General features: G+C 40.9%; 1 protein-coding gene across 1 annotated transcript; it reads left to right on the top strand.

Moving 5' to 3' along the window:
- Positions 1 to 12064: 12064 nt before the first annotated feature.
- On the top strand, positions 12065 to 21162 carry c16h2orf76 (chromosome 16 C2orf76 homolog). The gene is made up of 5 exons (XM_087830100.1): positions 12065 to 12249; positions 13846 to 13896; positions 17324 to 17361; positions 17723 to 17804; positions 20706 to 21162. The coding sequence occupies exons 1-5, from the start codon at positions 12120 to 12122 to the stop codon at positions 20780 to 20782; spliced, it is 378 nt and encodes a 125-aa protein (XP_087686226.1). The 5' UTR covers positions 12065 to 12119; the 3' UTR covers positions 20783 to 21162.
- The last annotated feature ends 6197 nt before the right edge of the window (positions 21163 to 27359 follow it).

The raw sequence follows: 27359 nt of genomic DNA on the forward strand, positions 1-27359 counted from the left end.
AAGTTTGAAGCCTAATCTTGAAAGTAGAGATAGTGTCTGTCTCCTGAATCCAAACTGGAAGCTGGTTCCACAGAAGAGGGGCCTGAAAACTGAAGGCTCTGCCTCCCATCAAGTGTATACAGTGAGTGTAATAATTATTAGATGTCCTGCTAAATTTGTAAGTTTGCTCACTTACAAAAAAATGAATAGTGTCTATTTTTCCTGATAGATTCATTTTTATGGAGAGAGAGACAGAATATAAAATCTAGATGAATAAATGTTATAATTTATAACCAGCTATTAAAGTTATGATTTGCATAAATATTTAATCCATGCAACAGAGTTATGGTTACCACAGATTGGCTGTGTGCCACATGATAATAAATAAATCCTGAACTAGGTGTGTAAAGCACACCTTTCCACAGAAAGAATGTCTTCCATCCCAACATCTGCCACCATAGGCAACAGCAAACAGACTCTGTAAACCTGCACGTGGAATTAGCTGCAAGACCATCGACAGCTGTTGATGTGATTATTTGGAAGTGAAAGAAAATATAAAATATCAATGACAACAATCACCCTCGGTCTGGAACTTCATGTAAGAGTTTGCGGATGAAAACGAGGGAGGTGGATCAGCTATTACGCAAAAGGGGCTCATTGAGGATTTGAGGGCAATTAAACTCACAGTCACCAAGAACTATGGTGTAGCAGTAACACACTACACCATAATGGACTGAAATCTTACAGTGCACAAGGTTCCCCTGCTCAATAAGGAACACACAGCCCATCCTAAGTTTGCCTGTAAACATCTAAATTCAGAGAAGGTTTAGGAGAAAGTGCTATGAAACCAAAATCGAGCTCTTTGGCATCAACTTGATCTGCTGTATTTGGAGGAAGAGAAATGGTGAGTCTGACCCAAAGACACCATCCCTACAGTCAAGCATGGGGATGGAAACATTATGCTTTTCCAATTAGGGGTACAGGATGACTTATTTCAATTCAAAGCCAAATAACAACAGACAACTTCAAGTCACTGTACACTGGAAGTTAAACACTCTACAATGATATATGACATGATACTGGAGAAGATCCAGAAAGTAATACTAATGATTCATTACAAGAAGTTCTATAAACACAGAGTTTAACACACTAAGGGACCAGTGGGCCACGTACTTCCCAAAGCCAGAACACCGAAGATGGTTTGTGGATGTGTTTTCAAGCATGACGATGATCCAAAACGCACAAAGGCAACAACAGAGCTGGTGGTGGGAGCTGAATCTTCGAGTTATCAAGCAGCAGCAAGAAAACCCAAAGCAATTAGAGAGTTTCTGCAAACCTGGTGACAACTACAACAAATATCTTACCACTGTGCCAAATCGTGTTTTGCTCATATGACTTTTATTTCATGTTTCTTTTAGATTTTTGGCAGAAATTCTGTCTCCATCCATTAAAATGATTAAGGTTCATTAAAATTGGCCAGATTTCTAGAAACAAGAGCTGCTCTTTCCAAAGTGGGATGGATGCCAACTCTCCTAACAAGGCCAGGTTTTCTTATGGAGAACAAGACATGTCCATGGAAGTACCACCTAAGCTTCTGGGCCATGGCACCTTTGAAGATGGCGACCCACCCACCATCTTCAATGGTGTCAACTGTATTTTTTTATGATCCAGAAGCTTGGGTGGTACTGCCAATAAAGCATTAGCAGCGGCAACGGCATTGCACTATGACAACTCTATGAAGAACTGGACATGCCCGGGGGAGCGAACAAAGTCTACCGTCTCGCCAAATAAATGCCATCGAGCAATGCAGGACATCGGCCAGGTCAAACATATCAACGATGCCAACCATCAGATCCTCTGCGACCCACCCGCCATCTTCAAACATTGGAGCAACTGCTTTTTGGATATCTGCAACTTAAAGTTCCCCCACCAGCCAATCCACAGCACCGACCCCGTCCCAGAACCCATCCCGTCAATTACCATCAAGGAAGTAGAAGTCACCGCCAAGAAAATGAAGAATTGCAAAGCAACTGGAATAGACAACATTCCAGCCAAAGTTTGGAAGCTACTCGGCCGCCAGGATGCCTCAATCCTAACCGACCTGTTCAACAACATCATCAGAGATGGAGCTGTCCCAGCAGTCTGGTCAACCAGCAGCACAGTGCCCATCTGGAAAGGTAAAGGCAACGTGGCCGACTGCTCCAATTACCGCCAATCCGACTCCTGTGCCACACCATGAAGATATTCAATTCAGTTCTATTCAATTCAATTTTATTTTATTTATTTACACAGCACCAAATCACAACAACAGTCGCCTCAAGGTACTTTATATTGTACAGTAGATACAGAGAAAAACCCAACAATCATATGACCCCCTATGAGCAAGCACTTTGGCGACAGTGGGAAGGAAAAACTCCCTTTTAACAGGAAGAAACCTCCGGCAGAACCAGGCTCAGGGAGGGGCGGGGCCATCTGCTGTGATTGGTTGGGGTGAGAGAAGGAAGACAGGATAAAGACATGCTGTGGAAGAGAGACAGAGGTTAATAACAGATATGATTCAATACAGAGAGGTCTGTTAACACATAGTGAGTGAGAAAGGTGACTGGAAAGGAAAAACTCAATGCATCATGGGAATCCCCCGGCAGCCTACATCTATTGCAGCATAACTAAGGGAGGAAGCAGGGTCACCTGGTCCAGCCCTAACTATATGCTTTAGCAAAAAGGAAAGTTTGAAGCCTAATCTTAAAAGTAGAGATAGTGTCTGTCTCCTGAATCCAAACTGGAAGCTGGTTCCACAGAAGAGGGGCCTGAAAACTGAAGGCTCTGCCTCCCATTCTACTTTTAAATACTCTAGGAACAACAAGTAGGCCTGCAGAGTGAGAGCACTTCGCTGTGCTGCGATGGTGCCTGGGCCTGAAGCTATGGGACCGCGTCATGAACACCAACTTCCGAAAGCGGCTTGACATCGCGCCAATCATGGAGAAGATGCAAGGAGCGCGACTGCGATGGTATGGGCACGTGGTCAGAAGTGACAAAAACTTGGTGGCAAGAACAGCACTGCGACTCCGCCCCCAAGGCCAGCAACCAAGGGGCAGACCAATAAGGCGATTGATAGACCGAATCAAAGACGACGTGAAGAAGATTGCACCAACTTGAACGATGCCCTTGATTGTGCTGAATGGCGGCGGGACCCCGCAGAGCGGGAATAACGCTAGGAGGAAGGTGTCATGGTCCCTCAGTCCTCACCAGGTTTTGATTCTTTCAATTTCACTGCTTCAGTTTCTATCCTCTTTCCTACCTGTGATTGTTAGTTGTTGTCTTTGCTCCTGGACATGACTTATCCGGGGTTCCTGATCTTGGCTCTACACATCTGTCTTCAGTTTTCTCATCAGCAGTCATGTTTGAGGTAGTGGCTGGCTGCTGTTCATTGCTGAATTGTTGAACTTCGTAGCTGGTGAAGCCCTGAATCCTTTTGCTTCTGTTTATGCTCCAGTTTTGCCTCAAAGATACTGACTGCATGTTTCCTTCTGTACAGACCTTCCTGGTGAGTCTGCATGAGTTGTATAGAAGCAGAGTCAGATGAAGAGCAACGAATGTTTGGATGCCTTTTCTGGGATCCCTAGAGCCCCTTTTCCCCCTTTCACATTGAATATAGCACTGTTGCATTACTGTGGTATTGTAAATAGGTGAACTGTGATTTTCCTGAGACCTCCTCTCAAGTCCACTCTCTCCAGTGAACATGACAGCTGGAGCCATTTAAAAGTTAGCTGGTGCCTATTTCCTATTTGTCTGATCTGTTACAGAGGCACGACTTGCCTTCTGTTGTCAGGATCAGCTAATCCTTATCTCCACAGATCTGGGATTTAATCTCTCCTCATATCCCCTTGTCTCAGCAGGCTAAGCTAGCAACTAACAAAGCACCCATGTTTATTCTCAGGAGCTCCCCTGTACTGCTGATGACTGACACGCACACAAAAACAAGTGTTGCTGCTGCACAACAAAGTCAAATGCACAAACATAGTAATAATAATAATAAGTAAATAAGTGCACTGACACAAACAGGAAGCTAAAGAGCCCTGCGATACAAATAAAATCATCCCGTGTTGGAGATGAGCATCCTTATGTTATGTTATGAGCATGTTTTTGTTATCAACAGATACTTTTTCTGCTCATTTCCAGTTCCGTGTTTTTATTATTTGACTTTATTAGAGTCGTTTTGCATTTACAGTTATGAATAGCCTCTCTTTATACTGTAGTACAAAGCTTCTCTCTCCAGGTTACTCCTGTCACTGTTTGTGTGAAGACTAGAGTTAAATACTTCTCCAAGAATAAGCACTTCTCAGCCCTGCTTCGACAGGCACGTCCTCAAGCCCTTAACAAAGAGTGGGCCAGCTGAGAGGCCAGCAGCTGTTTCTGGTTGTTTCTGCATCCATATTGTGGATAAACCTTTAATCCTGATAAGAAACTGATGGGAAACCAGCATGCTGTTAAGCTGGGTCTGCTTTAACTACTCTGAGATCAATTACCATCTGTGCTTTGTGTAGAAACTGATAGCATTAGCAAGTAATGGAGGATTCTCTGATTTATGATTGTTTCCCTTTGGCCAACATGTTCAAATGTGTATCCTGAACCTCTGTGACGAGAATGTGTTTTAGCTACAACCTTTTAAGTTTATATAACATTGTTAAGTATAACTTTATATAAGTGAAATGTTCTCAGCATTAAAGGATACCAGTTTACATTTTAATTAGCCTTCGTTGTTGCCTTCTTTAAATTAAACGAAATTGTTAATTATTGATTCAGGCTTATGTTCTGCTTTTATCGGGGGTGGCTGTAGCTCAGGTGGCAGAGCGGATCAGCCACTAACCAGAAGGTCGGTGGTTCAATCCCAGGCTGCTCCAGTCTGCATGCCAAATATCCTTGGGCAAGATACTAACCCCATGCTCTCCGATGCATCCATCGGAGTGTGAATGTGTATGAATGTTAGATACTTAGCACTTAAGCTTAGAAGTGCTTGTGTGAATGGGTGAATGAATTAGCTGTATAAAGCGCTTTGAGTGCTCGGACAGAGTAGAAAAGCGCTATATAAGAACCAGTCCATTTACCATTTATTTTTTTGTTTTTTTATTTTTGTTTTGCAAGAAGCTTGTGACAGTCATGTGGTTGGCAGGATTTGAGTTCAATGCAGGACTCATGAGGCAGGAAGAAAATTGAAACAAAACTTTACTTTCTGGTACGGAGCCCCGCAGGGGACATGGGAGAAGAAAAAATTTAAGACGGACTTTTGCGAGATCTCGCAAAAGTCCGTCTTAAAAACAAATTCGGGATCTCGCAAAAGTTTTACCCGCATTCTTCGGAGGCCGCCAGCTCGAAGCCAACCGGGAGGTCGAGGCACGATGTGCCGGGAAAGCGGTGTTCCTCCCGGCTGTAGTAGGTCTCGACCTCCCGTTAGCTTCGAGCTAGTGGGTGTCAGATCTCCGAAAACGTCGGAGCACTTTTGCAAATATGTGATGTCTTGTAAACCGAGCAGGTATCTGACGTTTACACAAATACATCCATGTCTCAAAATATCTTAAAAGTGCATTTTGTGACCCAGAAAGAGTAATGTTACAACTAAGTAGCTGCCGCCATTGTTGGAATTCAACTTTTGCGAGATCTCGAGTTTGTTTTGCGAGATCCCGAGTTTGTTTTGCGAGATCACGCAAAAGTCCGTCTTAATTTTTTTTTCTCCCATGTCCCCTGCGGGGCTCCGTATTCTGGCAACAGATGGAGGAAAAAAGAAAAACGATAACAGAGCAGGGTCAGAGCAAACTGAACCAACAACCTAGAGGGATAGTTTCACCATTGTGGAGGACTTTAACGACACAAACATGAAGTCTGCGTTACCAAAGTTACACAAAAACATCCACATGGGAACACAGAGTGAAAAAACACTGGACCAGGTTCACACTGAGATCATGGGTGGTTACTAAGAGTGAGCTACCAAATGATGCATCTGCATGTTATGATGTTAACTGTAAACAACAACATGGGGCTGAGTTGTGTTCCTTATATGAGAATATTGTAGAGTCCCTACCCGTGTCGAGCAGTTCATTGCCAATGCTGTATGAAGCTAAACCAGGCTGGACGTTGTATGCTGAGCAGGCTTGGGTGGAGTCAGGGCGGCAGCGTGTCGGCCCTCTATTTGATCATAAGAAACACACAAATGTTACGTTTAAGTTTGCTTCATGTTTTATTAAAAGGAATGAAGATGCAGTAAATGATTTCTGGAAAGAAATCAAAAGAATAAATAGTAGATTATTTATTCTTTTGTAATAATAATAGAGACATTACTGTGATCTATTTAACTGTGTCAAAAGTTCCATTTTTGCAGTGGATGAAACTGATAATAAGGAAGATGTTGTAGTGTCATCAAGAGAAATGTATGATGCAATTAGAACATTAAAAGACAGTAAGGCATGTGGGACGGATAAGATATCTGCTGAACATTTGAAATGTGCTAGTAGGAAACTTTGTCCTGGTTCAGAGTTCATGGGATTCTGCTGGAATCAATTGTTGCTGTCATGTTAGCAGCCATTATTCCCATGAGGTGGGAAAATAAAGAGCAAGGATAATTATCGACCTACAGCCTTATGGAGCATGTTGTCCAAGGTCCTTGAAAAGATTGTTTTAAATAGAACTGAAAGTTTCTATGTGGAGCCAAGTGGCAGACGGCTTTCACTTGGGTGGTCTCAGAATCTCATCTCTGATTTTCGCAGCTGATGTGGTTCTGTTGGCTTCATCAGGTGAGCCTCCAGCTCACAGTGGAGCGGCTCGCAGCCAAATCAGCACCTCCAAATCTGAGGCCGGAAAAGGGTGGAGTGCCCACTCCGGGTCAGGAACGAGCTCCTGCCCCAAGTTTAAAGTATTAAAAAGTTTATTTGAAAAACATTAGTATACTAAAAAAAATGCTTATACTTACGCACACAGAAATATCAGGTACATCAACACAGCTTCTTGTTAACTTCCGCTCCAACACAGCAGCACAGGTGTGACGGTGCTGTATTAACAGAAAATAAAGCCAGATTCTACAAATAATCACTAATATATCATAATAAGGTCTTAGTGGAGCTTCTAGCTACAGTGTGCGGCACATTCTTTGTCATTTGAATTGAAATATTTAAGATTAAACAGATTTTTTTTTCTTTTTTCTCGTTTATTTTCCCACAAAACACTTCTGCAAAATAGTGCACTGAACTGGAGCAGCACCTGCAGCCAGCTGTGTTCTCACATGAATCATTGTAAAACAGGGCCCAACGGGCAAATGTCTTTATCAAGGTGAACAGGGCTCTGACACTGTGGTCCACTGACCCACTGCTGTTGGGCCAGGGTGAGTAAGTATTCTAATGTGGGTTAATGTGACATGGAAACATGCTGCTAATTTGAGCCTTATTACTTATACACTAAAAAAACAGAGTCAATGAACTAGTCCAGATTCTGCAATCTAAGGTAAGGAATCAGTAGATTCATTTATTCTGTAATAAATTGATGAATCTGCCATTATGGTCAATATGTACAACCATACTTTGTACATGATGGAAGTAAATCATTTTATTGAGAAGTTAAAGTCAACACCAATTATACTAAACTATACTACTAGATATATATATATATATATAGATCCTATACATCACATGTCTTTGTATGAATGAACAATAAGCAAGAAATAAACTTTGAAAATGCTGAGCATGTGGTGCCGTCACCAAACTGTAGAGTTGTTAACTGAGGTAACGCCCGCGGTATAACAAGCAGTCATTAAGTTATTACTGTTTCATATAATAAGATCTAGCACATAAAGGAGAAGGTGGGAGGGTTTTTACATGACCTCTGCAAGACTAAAGCTGTTTGCCAAGCACAGAGCGCTGCAAAAACCCTCAAAAATCTGACTCTCCAGTCACAGACAAACAAAAAACTCCAGCAGGGAGATGAAAAAGGTCGGCCTTGCTGGTCGGAGCCCCCACATCAGCAGAGAGCTTCTTGTTCCACTGACCCATGTGGACAGTTACTGCACAGAGCTGCTCTGACAAACTGAAAAGAGAAATAAAAAACAAACTCCACCATGCCACCAAGTAATCAGCAACAAAAATGCATCACAAATTTATAGAAAATCATTCATTTTTCAAATAAATATGAACGGATTCCTTAACACCCTGCAGACAGGCAACCTGTCCAGGAAGCAGCCCGCCTCTGTCCCTGTATCAGCTGTGACACACTCCAGCGTTTCCCTGTTTGTAGGCATTCTTTAACTTCTCAATAAAATGATTTGCATCCTTCGTGCACAAAGTATGTTTGTCATGGCCTTCTGATAAATACAGGAATAATCTCAGGTAAGTGTCTTGATGCACGCTCAATCATCCAGGTAAGCAAATCCCCAAAAGTAGATTCTGTTCATCTGGACGTTTTCAGTGGGAGAAACGAGTGACTTCTTCAGTCTCAGCTGACTGCAGGACATCTGCACAATGACTGAAACCTGCACCGCTGAATGAACGATGGTCAGTTCCTTGATCATTAACATGCAAATTATCATGACCACTGATCAAAGCCCAGGTAGGATGGTAAGAATCTGTATCTGTAAGAAAGTTTTGCAAACTCTATATTAAAGCCACAAAATTCAAGAACACAGCAATTAAAAACAAACAAACATCAGGTTATCATCCGTTTTCTTCAGTGTGTTCAATTTAATGTCACACGGGGTGGGCTGGGGCTAGAATTAGTCCCAGCAGTCATAGCTAGAGTACAATCTGGACTGGTGTTAGCGTAACACATCTATCTACTACAAGCTTGCTACAACTGGATGTATGATTGTGTGCTTCTGTTCTCACTTCTCAGGAAGCTGCTGTTAAATACATGTGAGTCCTCTTTAGAGGGACCTCGCGAAAGGCTGAGGTCAGTCCCATAATCCTAGAGTATTTAAAAGTAGAATGGGAGGCAGAGCCTTCAGTTTTCAGGCCCCTCTTCTGTGGAACCAGCTTCCAGTTTGGATTCAGGAGACAGACACTATCTCTACTTTCAAGATTAGGCTTCAAACTTTCCTTTTTGCTAAAGCATATAGTTAGGGCTGGACCAGGTGACCCTGAATCCTCCCTTAGTTATGCTGCAATAGACGTAGGCTGTCGGGGATTCCCATGATGCATTGAGTTTTTCCTTTCCAGTCACCTTTCTCACTCACTATGTATTAACAGACCTCTCTGTATTGAATCATATCTGTTATTAACCTCGGTCTCTCTTCCACAGCATGTCTTTTATCCTGTCTTCCTTCTCTCACCCCAACCAATCACAGCAGATGGCCCCGCCCCTCCCTGAGCCTGGTTCTGCTGGAGGTTTCTTCCTGTTAAAAGGGAGTTTTTCCTTCCCACTGTCGCCAAAGTGCTGCTCATAGGGGGTCATATGATTGTTGGGTTTTTCTCTGTATCTATGAAGCGCCTTGAGGAGACTTTTGTTGTGATTTGGCGCTATATAAATAAAATTGAATTGAATTGAATTGAATTGAATAATCTGACTAAAGGAAGATAACTTTGTGTGGGGATCAAACAAATTTGACTAGTGCTGTAACATCACATCCTATTAGCAAAGCCTGCCTCTGTCTTTCTCTGGAATGAATTTAATTTGAAAATCATCTGAAATGATGGGGTACTGAGTAGATTACATCTGTGTAACTGTAGTCACCTGCCAAAATAGATAATAGATGTAGGTGGTTAGATACAGTCTATATAAGCTTGATTAATTTAACAAACATGTGTGAGCAGGTGGCAGTTACAGTGCATTTACAGCAGTTAGACAGTGATTACAACAACAGAGCCAGTGTGAGTGAGTGGATTTAAGAAAATGCGTGACTCTGGTGTGCTTTTGAGTTTTGAGGTGAGTTGAATTCTAACTTAAGAATTTTCATAATTTAATTCACAAAACTTGCATATGATCTTTATTTTGTAGCTCAATCTGTTGACACATGACGCAGCAGCTGCAGCAGTCTGCTACTGCCACCTGTGGCAAAGGGCCAGGGCCTACAACCAGATTAACATGGGACACACATCTGCACCTGGCTCTGTCTGAGCGGCTGCTTTTACACCTGCTGCATTCAAATCGACCCACAAACATCCTGCTGATAGATGCCAGCGCAGCGGATTGTCAAGACTAAAACCAGTCTTTAAGCAAAGACGTCTTCAGTCTCAGCTGACTGCAAACTTATAAACAGTACATTTGCATAATGACTGAAACCAGCCCACTGAAGGAACAATGGTCAGTTCCCCAAAGACAACAGTGATAATTTGTTTAACATGCGTAACATCTGTAATCACCTTCTGCAGCGTCTTTAAAGTGCAAAGGCATGCAGGTTATCTCAACCACATGTTTTCTGTTGGTGCATCAAAGTGACGTTTCACCCAGTGATGCTGAGGTGCTTCAGTCTTAGGTATTGATTTGGTTATTTTACCCACTCATCAGCGTCTGCAGCAGAGCTTCTCTCGCCACAGGCACGGCATAGCTGGGAAAGGTAACTGAAATCAGTCACAACAATGAGGACGTATAAATATCTTAAATGAATATCCAGATGTTTCTGGGGTTTACCTGAGTGTTTGAGCAGACAGACTGTGCTGGCAGTCCCCTCTTGGTCCACAGAGTACTGTACTGTTGGCCGTTTTCTATTCATTAGAATCTGTGTTTATTCAAGTAAAATACTCCATGACCATCATAGCTGCCGGATGTAACGTCCTGCTGTTTGAGATGTTTGTCGCAGACTCGTCCAGCTACATGTTAACAAAGTTATCATTTACACAGACTGTATATAATTACCAGCTCTCTCCAGCTGTGTTGATCTTGTGTTGAACCCAAGTGTTTATTTCCAGAGAAAAGACAGAGGCAGACTACTGTAACAGGATGTGATGTTGCAACATATTAATGTGGAATATTTCTTGATGTTAAAAAATTTAAATAATCATGAACAATGTTGTGGTAATTTCCAGAACTTTGTGTGCATAATTTTGTATTTCTCAAGCACGAAGGCCAAAAATAATGACATAATACTGTTTCATTTGAAAAGCAAGTCTACCACACATCTGTTTGACCGTCACTAGTTAATCTGAAACACCGTAAGTCAGTAAGGATGCTTGCACTGTCAGAGGCTGAAAGGACAACGGCAAAACTTCAGTAACATGAAAATTAGACCTTATTGATTTATTTCAACTCAAGAAGTAGACATTTTTAAAGATGGACTATAGTGTTTGACAGGAATTGAGGGTTTTGTTTGTTTTAATCTTCATTTCCGTCCACAGTCCATACCAGTTTGTGGTATGTTTGCCATTAAAACTTAACAAGAAGAAAAAGGACAGCAACAGAGGTTCAGCAAACAGCTTATTTTGGAGTCAGAGCGCATGAAATGACAGATAGAGCTGCAAAGGAAGCCACAAAAATGTGTTGTTGACCTGGCTATTAACTTCAGACTGGGCAGACTGGTTTGAACACGACTTTATTCATGGCAGGTAAACATAATACAGGTAAACGTGACTACTGTGGAGAAGAGGAAACAGAACATGTGGGTGATCGTGGCTCAAGAGTTGGGAGTTCATCTTGTAATTGGAAGGTTGCCGGTTTGAGCCCCGGCTTGGACAGTCTCGGTCGTTGTGTCATTGGGCAAGACACTTCACCCGTTGCCTACTGGTGGTGGTCAGAGGGCCCGGTGGCACCAGTGTCCAGCAGCCTCGCCTCTGTCAGTGCGCCCCAGGGCAGCTGTGGCTACAATGTAGCTGCCATCACCAGTGTGTGAATGTGTGTGTGGATGGGTGGATGACTGGCCAATACAGGACATTTATCATTTACCATATTCCACTGTCAGAAATATCAGGTGGAGAGAAGGCAACTGATCCAAAACCTCAGAAACCTACAAATGAAACTGGATCTTACTGAGTTACTGCAAAAGGACCCAAGAAGTGAAAGTTATCAGGTTTTAAAACAGGGTAAATTGTTTTGGAGGAGCGACGTTGCAGTTCACACTCCACACCAGGTGGTGGCGGTAATGCACCATTTTATTGTTTGCCAATCGCCAATAAAACTTAGGGGAAGAAGGACAGCTGCGTTACCAGACGAGTGTTGGGTTCGTTCAGAGCAGCATGACGGCTGAAGCTGTGGTCACCGTCCGCCTGGTGAGGTCCTTCGAGCACAGGAACTTCAAGCCGGTTGTGTTTCACGGTGTCCGCTTGGAGCAGACCGTACAGGACTTCATGCAGCTCGTCAAAGACGGTGAGAGCCGTGCGGTGTGTACTTCGTGTCAGCATCGGTTCACCTAAACAAACCTTTAAAAACCTTTGAAACACTTCATATATAAAGGTTAATTTACAACAATGAGCCCTGCTCTCAAGTACGGACGTAGAGGGAACACTGTGTAGGTGGATATAAGAAATAAGTCCTTAATGTTTTAAAAAACATGTTTGGCGCCCTCTTGCGGCAGTACAGAGCGTGACATCACAACACATTTGTGTTCTCGGTACTCTGGTTAACTAACATAAACTAATGTGAGTCTGTTGACTGCAACAACCAAAACCAGTGATGTCATGTTTAGAATAGAACAGAATAGAGTAGAATAGAATGCCTTTTATTCTCACTGTACATGTACAGTGAGATTCAGAGCTGCAGTGCAAACGTGTGGGAAAAGAAAAATATAAAATATACAGATATTGGGCAAAAATAAATGGTGTTATGTATTCACAGTGTGGGTTATTGCACATAAATTAAATATCGCACAGTCGTGATCGGAGTTTGCAGTCTGTGTGTGGGATTTGGGGGTGAAACTGTCTTCAGTGCATGTGTGAGTTCAGGCTGTTCTTGAGTCTGTGGGTCAACATAAAGGTGGTCCTTGATGTGCTGAAGCATTAGTCTCTCGAAGCATTTCATGAGTACGGCGTGAGGGCCACAGGGTGGGAATCGTTCAGGCTGGTGATGGGAGACTTCTTTGGCACTGGGATGATTGTGGCTGGTTTTAGACAGGATGGGGTGGCTGCATGGTCCAGGGTGAGCTGATGGGTACATGCTCTCAGCATCTTGCCAGGTACTCTGTCTGGACCAGCAGCCTTCCTGGGGTTCACTGCTAGGAACATCCTCTGTTAGGGTGAGTGGAGCGGTGCAGGAACCAGGTGAGGATGAGGATGGGAGCGTGATTTATCTCCTCTGCCAGCGGCGCACTCAGGTTTTCTGTTTTCACAGCCTCTGTAGTTTATGACGTCTCGTATGTCCTACCACACCTCCTGTGTGTTGGTGCTGGACCGGTGGGACTCTGCTTCTTTGTGGTCTGTTTTGGCTTTTTTAATTCCCCTTTTCAGATCGGCTCGAGCAGCCGTGTACAGAGCTCTGTCACCTGACCTGAAGATGGCGTCACAGACACTGGTTTTTGCTTTGGGAAAACCCGAATGCTTTTGTCCACAGTCACATTTCTGACACAGAACTTGATATAGTCCAGTACTGATCCTGTGACCTGTAGTTTGGAGAGGGCATCTTCAGGCCAGGTTGTAACGGTCTTTGTGGTGGACCTGGCACTGCGTCTGAGGGGGGTGAAGGCCGGGGAGGTCTCGTGGTGTTCGCTGTGTCGAATCGAGCGTAGGATACGTTTAGATCCTCACACAGAGGCCGTGGTCGGCGCTTTCCCCTCTAAAGTCTGTGACTGTGTTTAGCAAACTGTTGCTCCACCCTGTGTGTCCCACATAGACACAGAAACAGCTGTGAGAAACCCCAGTGGGACAGATGGTGAGTCTTTATTAGACGAGTCTTTTAGGATTCTCGACCTTGTGTGTTGTCACACATGTATAAGATAAAATCTTGATTGAATCCAACAATTTCTTTCAGATATTGCAACAAGGCCAGGATTTCCACCTCCTTTCAGGAAATATGGTTATGGTATGTATGCAGTACTTCATTTGTACAGCTGTCATTAGAGCAATGTTCTCATCCTACCCACATGCATGTTAAGATTGTTGTTGTTACATAGAACTCACATAGTGACCTGGAGTTGTAACTAAACGTCAGCAGTGATGTGTTTACACGATACAGAATGATTTAAATAAACACACAAACACCAGAACAGAAATGTAATCACTCTTTCTTTCCGCACCCAAACAAGGACGGAAGTGTTGGTGAAACATCTCACTCTGTTATCACAGATCCAGGCGCTGCACCAATCCGTTACTCTAGTGATTCACTTTTCTCTTACTTGCAAGCGAGACAGTCCGATACTTAAATTTGCTCCAAATCCAGCGTGGGTCCTTCCGACTGAGAACCATGCCCTCAGACTCGTTTCCCACTCAGCTGCTAGCCTGCTGGACTTTCTGTCCATAATAATATGACAGATGGCAGCCTGGTGGAGTCCAGAACTTCCTGGGAGAGAGTTCGACTTGTAGTGTGAACACTAGTGATGTGCAGATCAATACTGAAATATCGATTCTTCCGATACCAGTAATTTATGTTCTAGAATCGATTCTCACATTAAAATATTGATATTTTAGTACTTTGGGGTAAATTTGTAGTTTATCATTAACAGGAACACAGTGGAAAGTAACTATATCATCCGGATCGTCTACATTGGAAGGAACTACTTCCTCTTCTGCCTTTCATAGTCATGTGCGAAACACGGCTGTATCAATGTGTCGCAGCCGCTGGCGTGCACACTCACAACAATGGCTGAGCGTAAACTGAGTCACGTGTGGACGTATTTTACCTCAACAAACGGCCGAGACGCGGTTTGCGATACATGTGGCAAGAAAGTGAGGTGTTGTGGCAACAGCACTGACATCGTCAAACACCTCAGAGTAAATCATATCACAGAATAGGATGAATTATGTTGAGGCAAAGTGAAGAAGAGGAGGAGAGGGACAGGTGCTGCTAGGGCGAGACAGACGTCTCTCACTGAGTCCTTCAGTGCTGCAGGCAACGTGTTCAAATAGACACAACTTTAGTTTTTTATTTTTATATGATTATTCTGCATCATTAAGCAATAAGAACAAGTAGTCTGATGTCCTGTAATCATTATGAAGCTATATTATTATATTATTACAGTTACATAATACAATTATATATTGGATTATGAAATACAATGAACAGAGTATCGGATCAGTATCGTCGATACCGCCCTGAACTTTACTTGGTATCAGATCAGAAAGGAAATCAGTGGAGTCGCACATCACTAGTGAACACAGCTCTCACAAGTGAAGGACAGGAAACATGACTAAAGCTCATTTATTGCATTATAAAATTGTGTTGTGCAATAACGACTTTTCCCTTGTTAATAAAGTGCTCATCTGATCGATTAAGACAATAAAACGAATATATACAAAATATAATACTGGTCCCTTAAAGGTAAATACTGCCCAGTGAAAAAGCTGCACACACCGAGTGCTTCTTGTTCCTGCTGGATCTCAGGGCTGAACGGGACCCTTTTTTTTCTTCTTTTTCTCCAGTCTGTCCCGTTTGGCTCTTTTGCATCAGAATTATTGTCTAAAGGCAAAGAAAGATGCCCAACGGATTTACTTTACCAAATGGACCATCCAGCCTATTGGTCTATTTGATTCACCTTTTATTGTTTATTTTATTTTCACTTGCTACACACAGGACAGACTTGACTGGGGAAAGAAAAAGGAGAAAGAAAAACAGCGGAGAAGAGGGACGGTGATATGTCAGGATACATATCACAGGATTTTTTTTTTTTTATTGGTTCGTTTTAGAGCAGGTTCAGCAGATTCAATCAAAAATCAAAGAACTGATTCTGTTAATTATGAAGCATTTTAGAAACCAAATCATGATCTGTGTGAACATCTATATGGTAAAAACTAAAACATTTTAATGGCTTCCACACAGGAAGCGATGACAGGCGACATAACGGTTGGTGAGGGAAAAGTGGGCGTATCCCGAGATGAGCTTTACTCAACTTCAATCAACTTCGGCCAATAAGAGCACAAGATACCGTTAATTGACATATCACAGTGCGGTAAATGCGTTAGAGGGTTACCTAGGCAACCGGGGTCTAGAAAGTCCACTAGCGACGAACCTTTTAGCTTCAAGGTTACGCGTGATGAGTGACATCGCTTCCTGCGTGGACCCAGCTTCAGTATTTTGATCAGTGTTTACCGTAAACTGAACTTTTTTCCTTTATACTAAAAATTAGGCGCAGATTTAAAAAAAAAAAAAAAAAGAAAATTAGAAGAAGCGGAAACTGAAATGTGTGACCATGGTAGTAATAATAATAATGACGCAGACAGTCTGAGGTACACCTGCTTGAGGTGGGATTTACGTCGTTGGCTCAGTTAAACTTGTATGGCTTCTTCTGCGGTTCATTTTTTAAAGGGTTAGTTCACTCAGTATTATTGGAAGCATTTGTTTTCTTGCCTCACTTGAATCGACATTAACCTCCTAATGAATTTAAGGCTGTCCATTTACCCATTTATGTACTACATGCAGAGAGTTTGCTACAGCTATTGGCACATTTCAGACACTACATGGATGTAACACAGCAACTGCACAGAAGTCTCTTTAGCTGCAAAATACTCCAAAACAGGGTTGCAAAGTAGAAACAAAGAGCTGAAAGACACTGCAGAGTTATGTGAAAGGACTCCGTTTCAGTCATTTTAAGGCAGCTGGGAAAGACTCCGCTTAGAGCTTTATCTTAACTCGAACTCACCATGGCTATTCATTCAGTCAACTGTTTCTGAATGACATGTGAAAAAGTGCTTGTCTTGACGTGGTTTGGTAATTTGAGTGAACTGACCCTTTATTAAAACACTGAGATGTCGTTAGCAACAACAATGGTAAAACAACAAGGTTTATGTTTAAAAGGTTTTAAACATAAACCTTTCACAATAAAGTTCAAGATCATGTTGAGACTTTTCAAAATAAACTGAATCATGTGAAATAGTATGCAGAGTGTTTACGGATGAGAAGCAAAAAAAGAGCCGTCAGGTGCTAAAAAATAAACCTTAGACTCAAACGTTGAAAGAAAACGGCGGCTGTTACAACTTATGTCTAAAAATGTATCGTTTCATGCATCGGTTAAAACGCACGACGCCCAGCTGGAAACACTTCAGCACTGTTGTGTATCGACCCTGTGTGGATTAGAGACAATGTAAAAATAAATTCACACTTTTGCACCCAGTTCTTGTTTGTTGGCCATTAAAGATGTCTGCTGTGCAGTCATTCCACAACGGGGGAAGAAAAACCATCAACAACTGAAATGAACCTTCATGATATCTCTAATGTTTTGACCAAAGCTCTACGTAAACTTTGTGGGTGTGAAATTTATGCTCTGAATCTGACTCCATCCCTTTTCCTCTTACAGACACGATGAAGATTATCCATCAGGCTCATGGAGCAAAGGTATCTGTGTGAAGGCTGTAGAGTGTCTGCTTGTAGGACACACAAGTGTTGTGGTCTGCCCTTAAGGAGTACTTTAAAAAATGACATTTTCAAAGGGACCTGACGATTTTGTCTTCCACTTTAATATAACTTCCCTCTTTTGTAATGGCATGATCCCTGTGAGAGAAAATAAAGGAAATCAAAATCTGAATCAGCTGGTATTTCAACAACTAAATCATTTAATTCCCTTTAATCCAGTTTCAGAATTTGGGATTGATCTCAGAATATTCCAGAAATATTATTTCAGTTATTATATAATCTTATTTCAGAAAGAGTTTGCATTTCAAACTTGCAATTTTTATCTTCTTTCCTTTGTTTTCAGACAAACGAGTTGGTGATGAGTTTAGATGATGATGAAACTCTGGTTCTACATGAAGGCCAAACCCTCAGAGCTGCTGGTGTTGGTAAGATTTGCATTGCTGAGTGTTTGCTGTTTGGTCCAAAGTAACACATCGCTGTATTCACTCTACATTTTTCCATGAATGTGGTAATGTAACAACTTACTGTTTTAAATTCATGCGTTACGCTGCTGACACATCAACGCTTTATAAGCCTGTCCAAAACAAACATGCTAACATGAAGCAAAGAACACAGAGTGACACGAAAGCTAAACCTGTGTTGTCCTCAGCACAGCAGCCAGAGCCTGATTATAACAGGCAACAAAATCAGTAACAATGTCTGTCTGAGAGAGACAGAGATTATTTTCAATCATAAATCTAATTTGTCAAAATGAGCCTGATTTGCATCAGCACAGCCATCACCAGCCAACCAATGTAACTCTTTGAGTAACATCCCAGCTAACAGCTGTGAGCTGTGTTGACCAGTAACGTTAGAATTGCACAAGCTGTTTTTGCCCTGTTCTTATTTCCCATTTTCCTCGAAAATATAAAGAAATAAGGCGACTGAAAACATCTTTTTACATTTGTGCCTGTGATTATTAGCGGTGGGAATCACCATACATCCCACGATACGATATTATTGCAATTTTTAAAAATATTTTGCGATATTCAGATTCTGTACATAAAGGTAAACTTTATCAATATTCATTTTCTCTAATATCAAAGTCTCACACTCAGTCTTTCTCTCATTTCAGTTTGATTGTTGACAAACTGAACGGTTTGTATTACAGTCTAGTCCAACTTTACTGAATCAACCATCTGGTACAATTATAGCTATTCTGAACTATGCAGTTTATGAAAACTATGCAGCCCCTTCAGCAACTGAAGAATTTGAAAGTAAATTAAAACAAAATATAATTTTACATTAAATAAAAAAGTTTTAAACTTAATTAAAATAAAACATGTCTTAAATTAAAATAAGTAAACTGTCATGTTTATTGCTGCCAAAAACAAGTTAAACACATTTGGACAGTGAAGGAATGTCAGGATTCTTGCTCAGAAAAAGGATCAACATGCTGTGAAGTCAGAGCACAAAAACCTTTTTGTAACAAAATATCGATTTCTGCTGTCCCTGTATCCATACATTATTAGCAAACAACATATCACCATGCTACACAGTATCCATTTTTTCCCCACCCCTAGTGATTATATTCACTGTTGCCTTTTGCTCGAGTTCATTGTTTCTAAACAAAACCTTTCAGTCTATTTGCACAATGCCCCAAAATTCACCCTGTTCAAATTGAATTTCAAATAGTGATACAATAATAACATGTGGTTTGAATATCATGTAGCGAGAAAGGCCTTTGATGCGCATTCAGTGATTTCATGGTTGTTCAGTTTACTGTTTCCAGAGCAGTCTAAACATAGTTCTTAGTTTCCTTTGTAAATGAATAAAACATGTCAGACTGAAATATCTGATTTTTGGGGTTTGCTCTGTTGTCTGTATCACTGTAACATCTTTACCTTATAATAAACAAAGCAGAGGAAACTGTTGTTGTGATTTCAATAAATAAATATAAAGATATAAATAGAATTGAATGGCAAAAGTTGTCCTTCAGTGAGGTTCTTCCATCTCTATAGGAACTGGACAGTGACTCTCAGGTTTCTGCTTACCTATCTTCATCATTTTGACTGCGATGCATTGTTTAGACTTGTTTTTTTAATCTGTCAGTAGATTTATGCCTTAACCCTTTAAAACCGGTCAGAGCAGCACGCTCCGTTTCGCGTAACTATTTTTAAATCCCGGTAGCTCTGCAACCACGTGAGCTAGCGCAATAATTATTTTTGCATATGAAACCGGAGGAGTTGTACTTACATCTTATGCCATCAGCTTGTCCTCAGTCACAGTTTCCTTCCACATATAGCTTTGCAAAAACTGCATAAAAAGCACTTGCAGCAACAAAAACATAATATTCCAGAAACACGCTTTGCCGATCCGATCAGCTGTTTGTAACACTTCCTAGTCCATCAGTGTGAACTATCACATGTCCGCCATGACCTGCCCGAAACCGGAAGTGACATCATTTTTGCAGAAATGTAGTTTTTTACCATCAGGGCCTCATGAGCCTATACTGGTGTTTTTAAAAGTTATCTTTGACTTTATGACTTTCTGTGTGGTTTCTGGGATGCTTAGGACTCATATTGCACTGCTGGAAATAGTTTATTTTGATGCATATGCTGCTTTTTTGCAAATTTGCACTTTAATATTTATTTTTGTTTTTCCTGCAGTGTATAAAAATTGGTGTATTTCAAAAATAAAACTATGAAGACACTCAAAATAAATTTCCTGTGGTGGGAAACTATTTTGTGCAACTTTTTTGTATTTACAGTTTTGAGGGATAAGCCTCTTAAATTTCTCTAACTAGAAATATATGTTAAAAAAACAAAAACGATTTTCAATTTTTTTGTAGTTTATTGCACCTTTTTGCAATTTATGTAATTACTATGCACTTAATGCAGACATATTATTAAAATCTGGGCTATAATGGTTGTATTGATGTATATCAACTTGAAATGCTCCCAAAAATGGCTCCACAGCATGTAAACATATAATATAAGCTCTGGCGGACTTGGTTCTATGGTAGGTGTTAAAGGGTTAATGCAGTTTGGGTGTGTTACACTCAGCAGGCAAATCTTTAAACATTTTGTTGTTTTTCTCTCAAACATACACGAGCAGCTGTGGGACAGGCAGTTTATGAATTTACTAACAGTTCAGTCAAGACGCATCTCAGATCCCACCTCAACTGTCCATTTAAAAAATAAATAAATAAAAATAACTTCTGACTAATATGAAGGAAAGCTGTGATTGACTGTAATCCATTTCAAACATCATACAAATGGAAGACTTTCTGAACATGTTTAAAAATCTGAAGTGTGTTTTAACTTTGACATGTTTGTCCCCTTTAGCTCATGAGACAGAAGTGGCCTTCTTCAGGAAAGCAGACTACAGTCTCTATAAAGCAAACCCCCAAACTGCCTGGTGACTGCGTCAGAGGTCTGCCTGGAACAAGTTTTGTCGTGTTTCTACTGGACTGGTTTCATTTGTGGGATTTTTTTTTCTCCTTTAAAGTCAAAGCTTATTATCCAGCAGACTAACAGACCTTTTTATTTAATATTAAATGTTTTTTTAATTTTATGTGAATGTCTTTTATGAACATCTTTCTGTTGTTGGTGATGTTGTAGATATGCTGAAAGTTTTAAAGGTTTTAAGGAACAATGATACATCTCCAGCATTCGCTCTGCTCTCTGTGATCATGAGCAAAATGTTTGTTCTCAGTGTAATTCAGAGATGTTTATATTTTTTCATACTTTGTTGCCAATGTAATTGTGAGTGGATACTTTTGCTAATAAAATGTTTCAAGAACACGACGTAGACGTCTTTGAAACACAGACGGAGAGAAAGATGTGAACATATTTGTAAAGCTCTGACTGTTCGTTTCAATAAATGTGAAATAGAAGAAGTTACATGAAACTTTAGGCTTCTCTTGAAGCTCGTCGTCCGTATAAACTGAGTGAACCTCGTAGAGCTTCGGAGTTTGTTTCACATTTCAAAGGACTCGCACAGTATGACTGTCTGTACCAGAGACCCTGTACCCTTCTATGACTCTGAAAACGACACAAAGGTCTACTTTCACTGAGAAGCTCCTCCCATTTTTGTTGTTGGGGGGAAAAATGTTTGAAGCAACAATGGGTGGAATAAAGTCTGTCAGACTCAGAATTTTCTATGATGTTCTTGGGAAGTTCCTTAATTGTTCTAAAACAGGGGTCTCAAACTCGTGGCCTGGGGCCCGCATGCAGCCCACGTCACCCCTACTTGCAGCCCGTGTATTGATGTGATGAAATGTGATGCAATTTGGCCCTTGAAGTGACTTTTTGTTAGGGAGGATTTGTTTGTTGAGTGCAATGTTAAAACAAATTCTTCAAATGACCGAATATGTTAGTTCAGTGACAGGCAAACACGCATGTCTGCAATTTTATTTTGTTGAATATGAGCAAAATGATAGAAGTGCTGCCACGTGTGTGGACAGACAGGAAGGACCATTGTGTTTATTTGCTTCAATGAAAGGCTTCGTTAGTAAAGAGTGAGGGGGAAACTGCCTTCACGTTTGCAGTTTTGTCTTTTTATACAATATATTTAATTTTAAAAAAACCAAGAAAGACCACGTTTTCAGAAATATTTGTGGTTGTTTTCTTGTTTGTTTAGTGTTCAAGTAGCACAAAACTGCGGCCCTCCAATGAGATGACAGTGCCAGCAGTGGCCACAGCTCATTTAACGTTTGCCTTTACATAATGATTATCTGAGGTTTATTACACTCTGGACTCATCACGTTATAGTCAAAGCAGAGTTAATGTATTTTATTTGAAGTAGGAGTCCCAAAAACTGAAAATATGCTAAATAAAACCAAAAACATGCCTCTGATTGGTGGCACTTTGTAAAACCCCACATCCCCACCTAAAACCATTTACAAGTACAGATACAGACACACATGGCAGTGACACAGTGTTGTGAGAGTGTGTGACTCTGTGTTTCTATGTCGATTAAGCAGTCTGACTCAATGAGTTCAAATTAAACGCAGGGCAGAAACTTTGAGCGTGGAAAAGTCATTTTTTTACCTCAACAGCAGGCGATGTCATGCAGTGGACGGGGTGATTCATGAAAAATCAAATTCTTCAAAACTTAAACTGTCATTGTTTGAAAACCATAAAAGATATTAAAAAAAATCTGGTAATATTTTAATAATCAAGGTCTTTGGACCTGTTTAAAGTTCCATTTTTTCTCTAGTACAAGACATGCTAAAATATTTGAAATATTCAAATTTAAACTTGCTGAATGAACTTGCATAAGATCACCAAAATGTCGAGCGTGAGTGTAAAATGCAACTGTACCTGAAGTAAATGGTTTACAAGAGACAGATCTGAGGTCAGCTCAGTGTGACTCTAATAACTCTAAGCAGGATGTTTCTGATTGTGAGTGTTTGTAAACACCCCTCTGACACAAACACACACATGTTCATGTTTACAAACATGGACACAGACAAACACACACGTTCTCTCACAGGTGGGTTGCGTGTGTGTATCCAGTCTTTAAGTGATGACGTGACGAATCCTGCTTCTGGGTCCAAACGACTCTGCATTTAATAAGGCTGATGTGTTTTTAACATGTTTTAGTGTTTTGTATCTTGTTCTATTTAATCTCAACAAGCCCCTGAAAACAGTCAGTGATCCCTGTCCGTCTCTCTAGGCTTTTATTACCGCTAATCATTTTAAAGCTCAGTTTTCAAAACCTTAGATGTAACTACAGCCCATGCAGCAGTATATTAATAACTAACCTCGTATTGTGGATGGATTATCTCAGTTGTTCTCCTGACTGGAGTTTGGTCCGTTTACAGAAGCGGTCCCCAACCCCCAGGCCTCGGACCGGTACCGGGCCGCGAGAGTTGAGGCTCAGGTGTGAAATGTATGGTTTTCAGGGTTTTTATCGGTTTTCAGCGTTATTTTGTTATCGTTTTTAGCATTTACTCGGTTTTCCTGGGTCTTTTCACATGTGTTATGAATAAATCTTCTTTTTTTCGGTACCGGTACTAGTTTTATTTTGTTGTATTTATCCGCGATACCTTAAAGGCCGGTCTGTGAAAATAATGTCGGGCATAAACCGGTCCGTGGCGCAAAAAGGGTTGGGGACCGCTGGTTTACAGTATCCTGCCATGCGATTGCATTTGTCTCTAACCATCAGGAACCTTCACGTTAACTTTTATCCAGTGGTAAAAAATTAGCTGTTCATCCTCCAGCTTCACTGTGTTTATGTTATGCTAACATAGCTGTGTAGCTAGCCACCACGTAGCACATCGTTACATACCAGCTAGCCCGACTTCAGTAACCCTACAAACGTCACTGCTGTTTATTTTTCTGTCTTAATTTATGTCAGAAGTGATAGCAGAGCTGTACGTTTGAATTTGTTTCAGAAACCCCGCAGTCAGGACATGCTATATTGTATTTAGATGGACGCTAGCGAGCTAACTCCCTGCTAACTTCTAACTCTGTTAAATGTCATACATCATGTTTTCATGGATGCCTGGATGTTAAACTTAATTGTTACACCTGGTAGAGCAGCAACACTGATCATTTTATTACAGATGAAAGAATTTAGACTGTTTTTCAGCTCTCAGTGATGCTGCTGTGTTCGCTTGACTTATGGACCTGCAGCAGAGTTTGGGACCGGACACGGCTAATGACGTCAGGCTTAAAGACTGGATTTAAACCAATCAGTCTGAACCTGCTGAATTTGAAACCACCACTCAGGAGAAGCCTGTGTCTGCTTCCTTGGGCCATTTTTATGATGACCACACATTGCTTGTGTCGCAGGTGCTATGTGCGTCGGTCAGCCGTGCATCTCTTGTTTTTTGGTATATTGCGCCGCGGCCATTGCAGCTGGGTTGAAGGCACGAGTGTACAAACATGCTGGTGGATACACTGTATTACCAAACGTATCCACTCACCCATCCAATCACTGCCATGGCCACAGTGGGTGCTCTCAAGAGCTTCCGGTGTGGTACTGTTATAGGAGGCAATGCTTCACAAAGGTCCTGTCGTCATAAATGCACTGATGAACGATCAAATGTTCCCATAAACGCAGTACTAAACCTTTTGATGTTTCTGTGGTGAACATAATTAAATCATATACAATCTGCATGAAATTCAACAACTTAACACTTGTTAAATTTATTCTTGTTGAGATGATGTGATACAATCCAGAAAGAGTGGTTAGTTGTCTGGACTCGTCGTGTCACACGATAATGCGAGATTTCAAACCTCATTAAAGGTTAGCACTCTTGCCTTACACCAAGAAGTTCCTGAGTTCAAATCCACTAACTGTCCACACAGAAAAGCCTGTGTGGAGTTTGCATGATGTGTTTGTGTAACTTTTCTCCGGGTACTCTGGCTGCCTCCCACAGTCCAAAGACTGAGGACTAAATTGTTAGTGGGGTTTGGTTTATTGGTGATTCTAAATTGCCTGCGTGTATGAATAGTTTCTCTATGTGTTAGACTGGCGACCTGTCCAGGGTGTACCCTGCCTCTATGACAGCTGGGATAGGCTCCAGACGCCCCTGCAACCCTGATAAGGATCATCAGAAGAGGATGGATGGAGTGACAACTATGTGAAAGTTGTTATAAGTTCATTAAAGTTTTATGGTAACCAGACTCTGGACTTGATGTTGAACAATCCAAAGAATAACTCTAATTACACCTGTAAATGAACTTAAAATAATCATGAAACAGATTTCAACTTTGATAAATTGCTTTCTATTAGCATTAAGTTCTTTTGTTGGAAAATTCTCATTTGCAGGAATCAACTCAATGAAATTAAGTTGGACTCAACTCCAGTAAACAAGTTGATTCATCATTCGCTATTGGTATAAAAGGGGAAACTGATTCACAAGAGGCAAATATTATAAACAAACCATGCAAAAACATCAAAAGAAAATCAGCATCGAAAGCCAGTGAAGTAGCACTGCAAGCTAACTCTAGCCCACCTGAAACTCCAAGGCTACCCTGACGTAACACCGAGTGACCTTCTGAAAGACTTGAGGTCCGACATCAAAGGGGACAACGACCAACTCGGAAAGATTATGGATTCCGTACGTTTATTACACTTTATATTAAAAGCAAACACGTTAAAGCAAAAAAAACAATGTTGGAGAGAATGTGGTCGCATTAAGGCCAATCACCTACACTTCTTTTGGTCATGTGATAAACTACAACCATGCTGGTCAGATGTTGCCGAGCTGATAGATGGACTTCCCAGGGATCCACAGGTCTTACACCTTGGTCTGATCCCAGAAGGTACGATTAAAAAAGAGAACATCTGTTTAAAATAATGACTGTGGCTGTGAAGAAAGTTATCACAAGAACTGGCTGAAAAAGGAGTCGCTGACAGTGAAATAATGGAGGAGATAAACTGAAGTTTCTATGACGAACCAAACTGGATGCCTTCAAATGGAACTGGTGGAAATGGACACTATAAAGGGCTTAATGCCACTTCAGTGGTTGAGAACTGTTACCCTTCTTTTATGTTGACTCAAAATAAAGAGTAAAAATAAATAAATAAAATAAAGCAATTTAATCATGTGGATCATTATTGAATTAATGATTCATTATTTCTTTATGTTTATTTAAATAGTTATTTTTAGTGTTGTGGAAAAGCTTCTTAAAAGAGCTGAAGCCGTTATAGCTGCAAAATGTGAGCCAACATATTACAAGGCAGATGAGCAAATACTTTTGGTAATGTAGTTTCTCTTCATGCTCCTTATCGCTGTCTGTCCTCAGCTCCCTGAGGCACAGTTCATCTCAGGGCTCCATCTTCCTGATGTATTCATGCCTCTGACACGCGCTAATCCTCACCCTCTCGCTGTCTGTTGCTCATATGTCTTAGGGTGCTGGACCTTGGGTGGAGAAGTCCATGTATTTTATAGGATTTTCAAGTCGCATCTATGTCCTTTTGTGACCAGCTTATTGTTCCAGCTGGGTATCTGGCAGGCCTACAGCTTATTTGTACTGTTGAGGTGGCATCTCAATGCCTGTCTTACCATCTGGGGGTGTTGGACATCATGTACTGGCAAATGGGGATAAATGCATGTCTCGTGTTTCGGGTCTCCAGTCACCATAATGGACCTTGTTTTTACGTAGCCTTGCAATAGTTCTTGAAGTTAGCAATATAATCGAGATATAGCAGCACACAAGACTGAGATGTGCTCTTGAAGACAATAAGAGGTTTAAAAATAAAACTCACCCAGATAAAATGAACTTGTTCTGTACAGTTCACGGTTAGCAGGACAATAACTGGTGTTTTACCCAATATTACAGAATTAGAGAATAATTCTGTAACAGTAACTGTTCAGGCAAATCCTCACATAGTTTACTGTTAAAGTGCATATATATTGATGTATCCACATACACAATTATATATGGTAAATATTGTAAATCAATGCATTAATAGCTTTTCCAGAAAGCACTGCTAGTGTTGTGCCAAATAGTGATCGTCTGCCAAAAACTGATTGATTGCTCGTATTTAAAATGCTATAAATAACTTGTTAGTCTGTAATATTTGAACCATATGTGTAATATATGCCTCGTGTATGATATCAAGCCATCTTGAGCCACAAACAACATTCCTGTTACAAGATAGAGGTCGCAATTAGCTTTTGGCAGTGTCCCTTATTTAAGCAGTTTAAAAAGTCTCGTTGACATTAAAACTTAATTTTTTAAGTGAGATCTGGCAATGAGGGCAGCAGAAATGATAACAAATAAAATAATAGCTTAGTAAACATATTTTAAGTGGCCAAAATGACCGGACTGGCTATACACTGGATATATGACTCCTTTATAAAGCCTGCTGAGTGCAGTCTGTTTACATATAAGTAAAGACATCATGCAAACATTGGAAATCATGTGCTGTTGGACGATCACTTTTTGGCATGAGTCTCCGTGTATCACGTGACAGCGTGAACCCCGCTGACACGACTGCTCTGGTTGTAAGTACATGATTGGTTCCAATTGCGATCA

This window comes from Neolamprologus brichardi, chromosome 16 (genome assembly GCF_056152115.1).
Source record: "Neolamprologus brichardi isolate AB-2024 chromosome 16, ASM5615211v1, whole genome shotgun sequence".
Taxonomy (NCBI): Eukaryota; Metazoa; Chordata; class Actinopteri; order Cichliformes; family Cichlidae; genus Neolamprologus; species Neolamprologus brichardi.

Bases quoted from the DNA above. Each gene is read 5' to 3' on its own strand.
- c16h2orf76 (XM_087830100.1), top strand. From the start codon at position 12,120: ATGACGGCTGAAGCTGTGGTCACCGTCCGCCTGGTGAGGTCCTTCGAG. The intron at 17,362-17,722 runs GTATCTGTGTGA...CTTTGTTTTCAG, and splicing joins ATCAGGCTCATGGAGCAAAG to ACAAACGAGTTGGTGATGAG. The intron at 17,805-20,705 runs GTAAGATTTGCA...TGTCCCCTTTAG, and splicing joins CCTCAGAGCTGCTGGTGTTG to CTCATGAGACAGAAGTGGCC.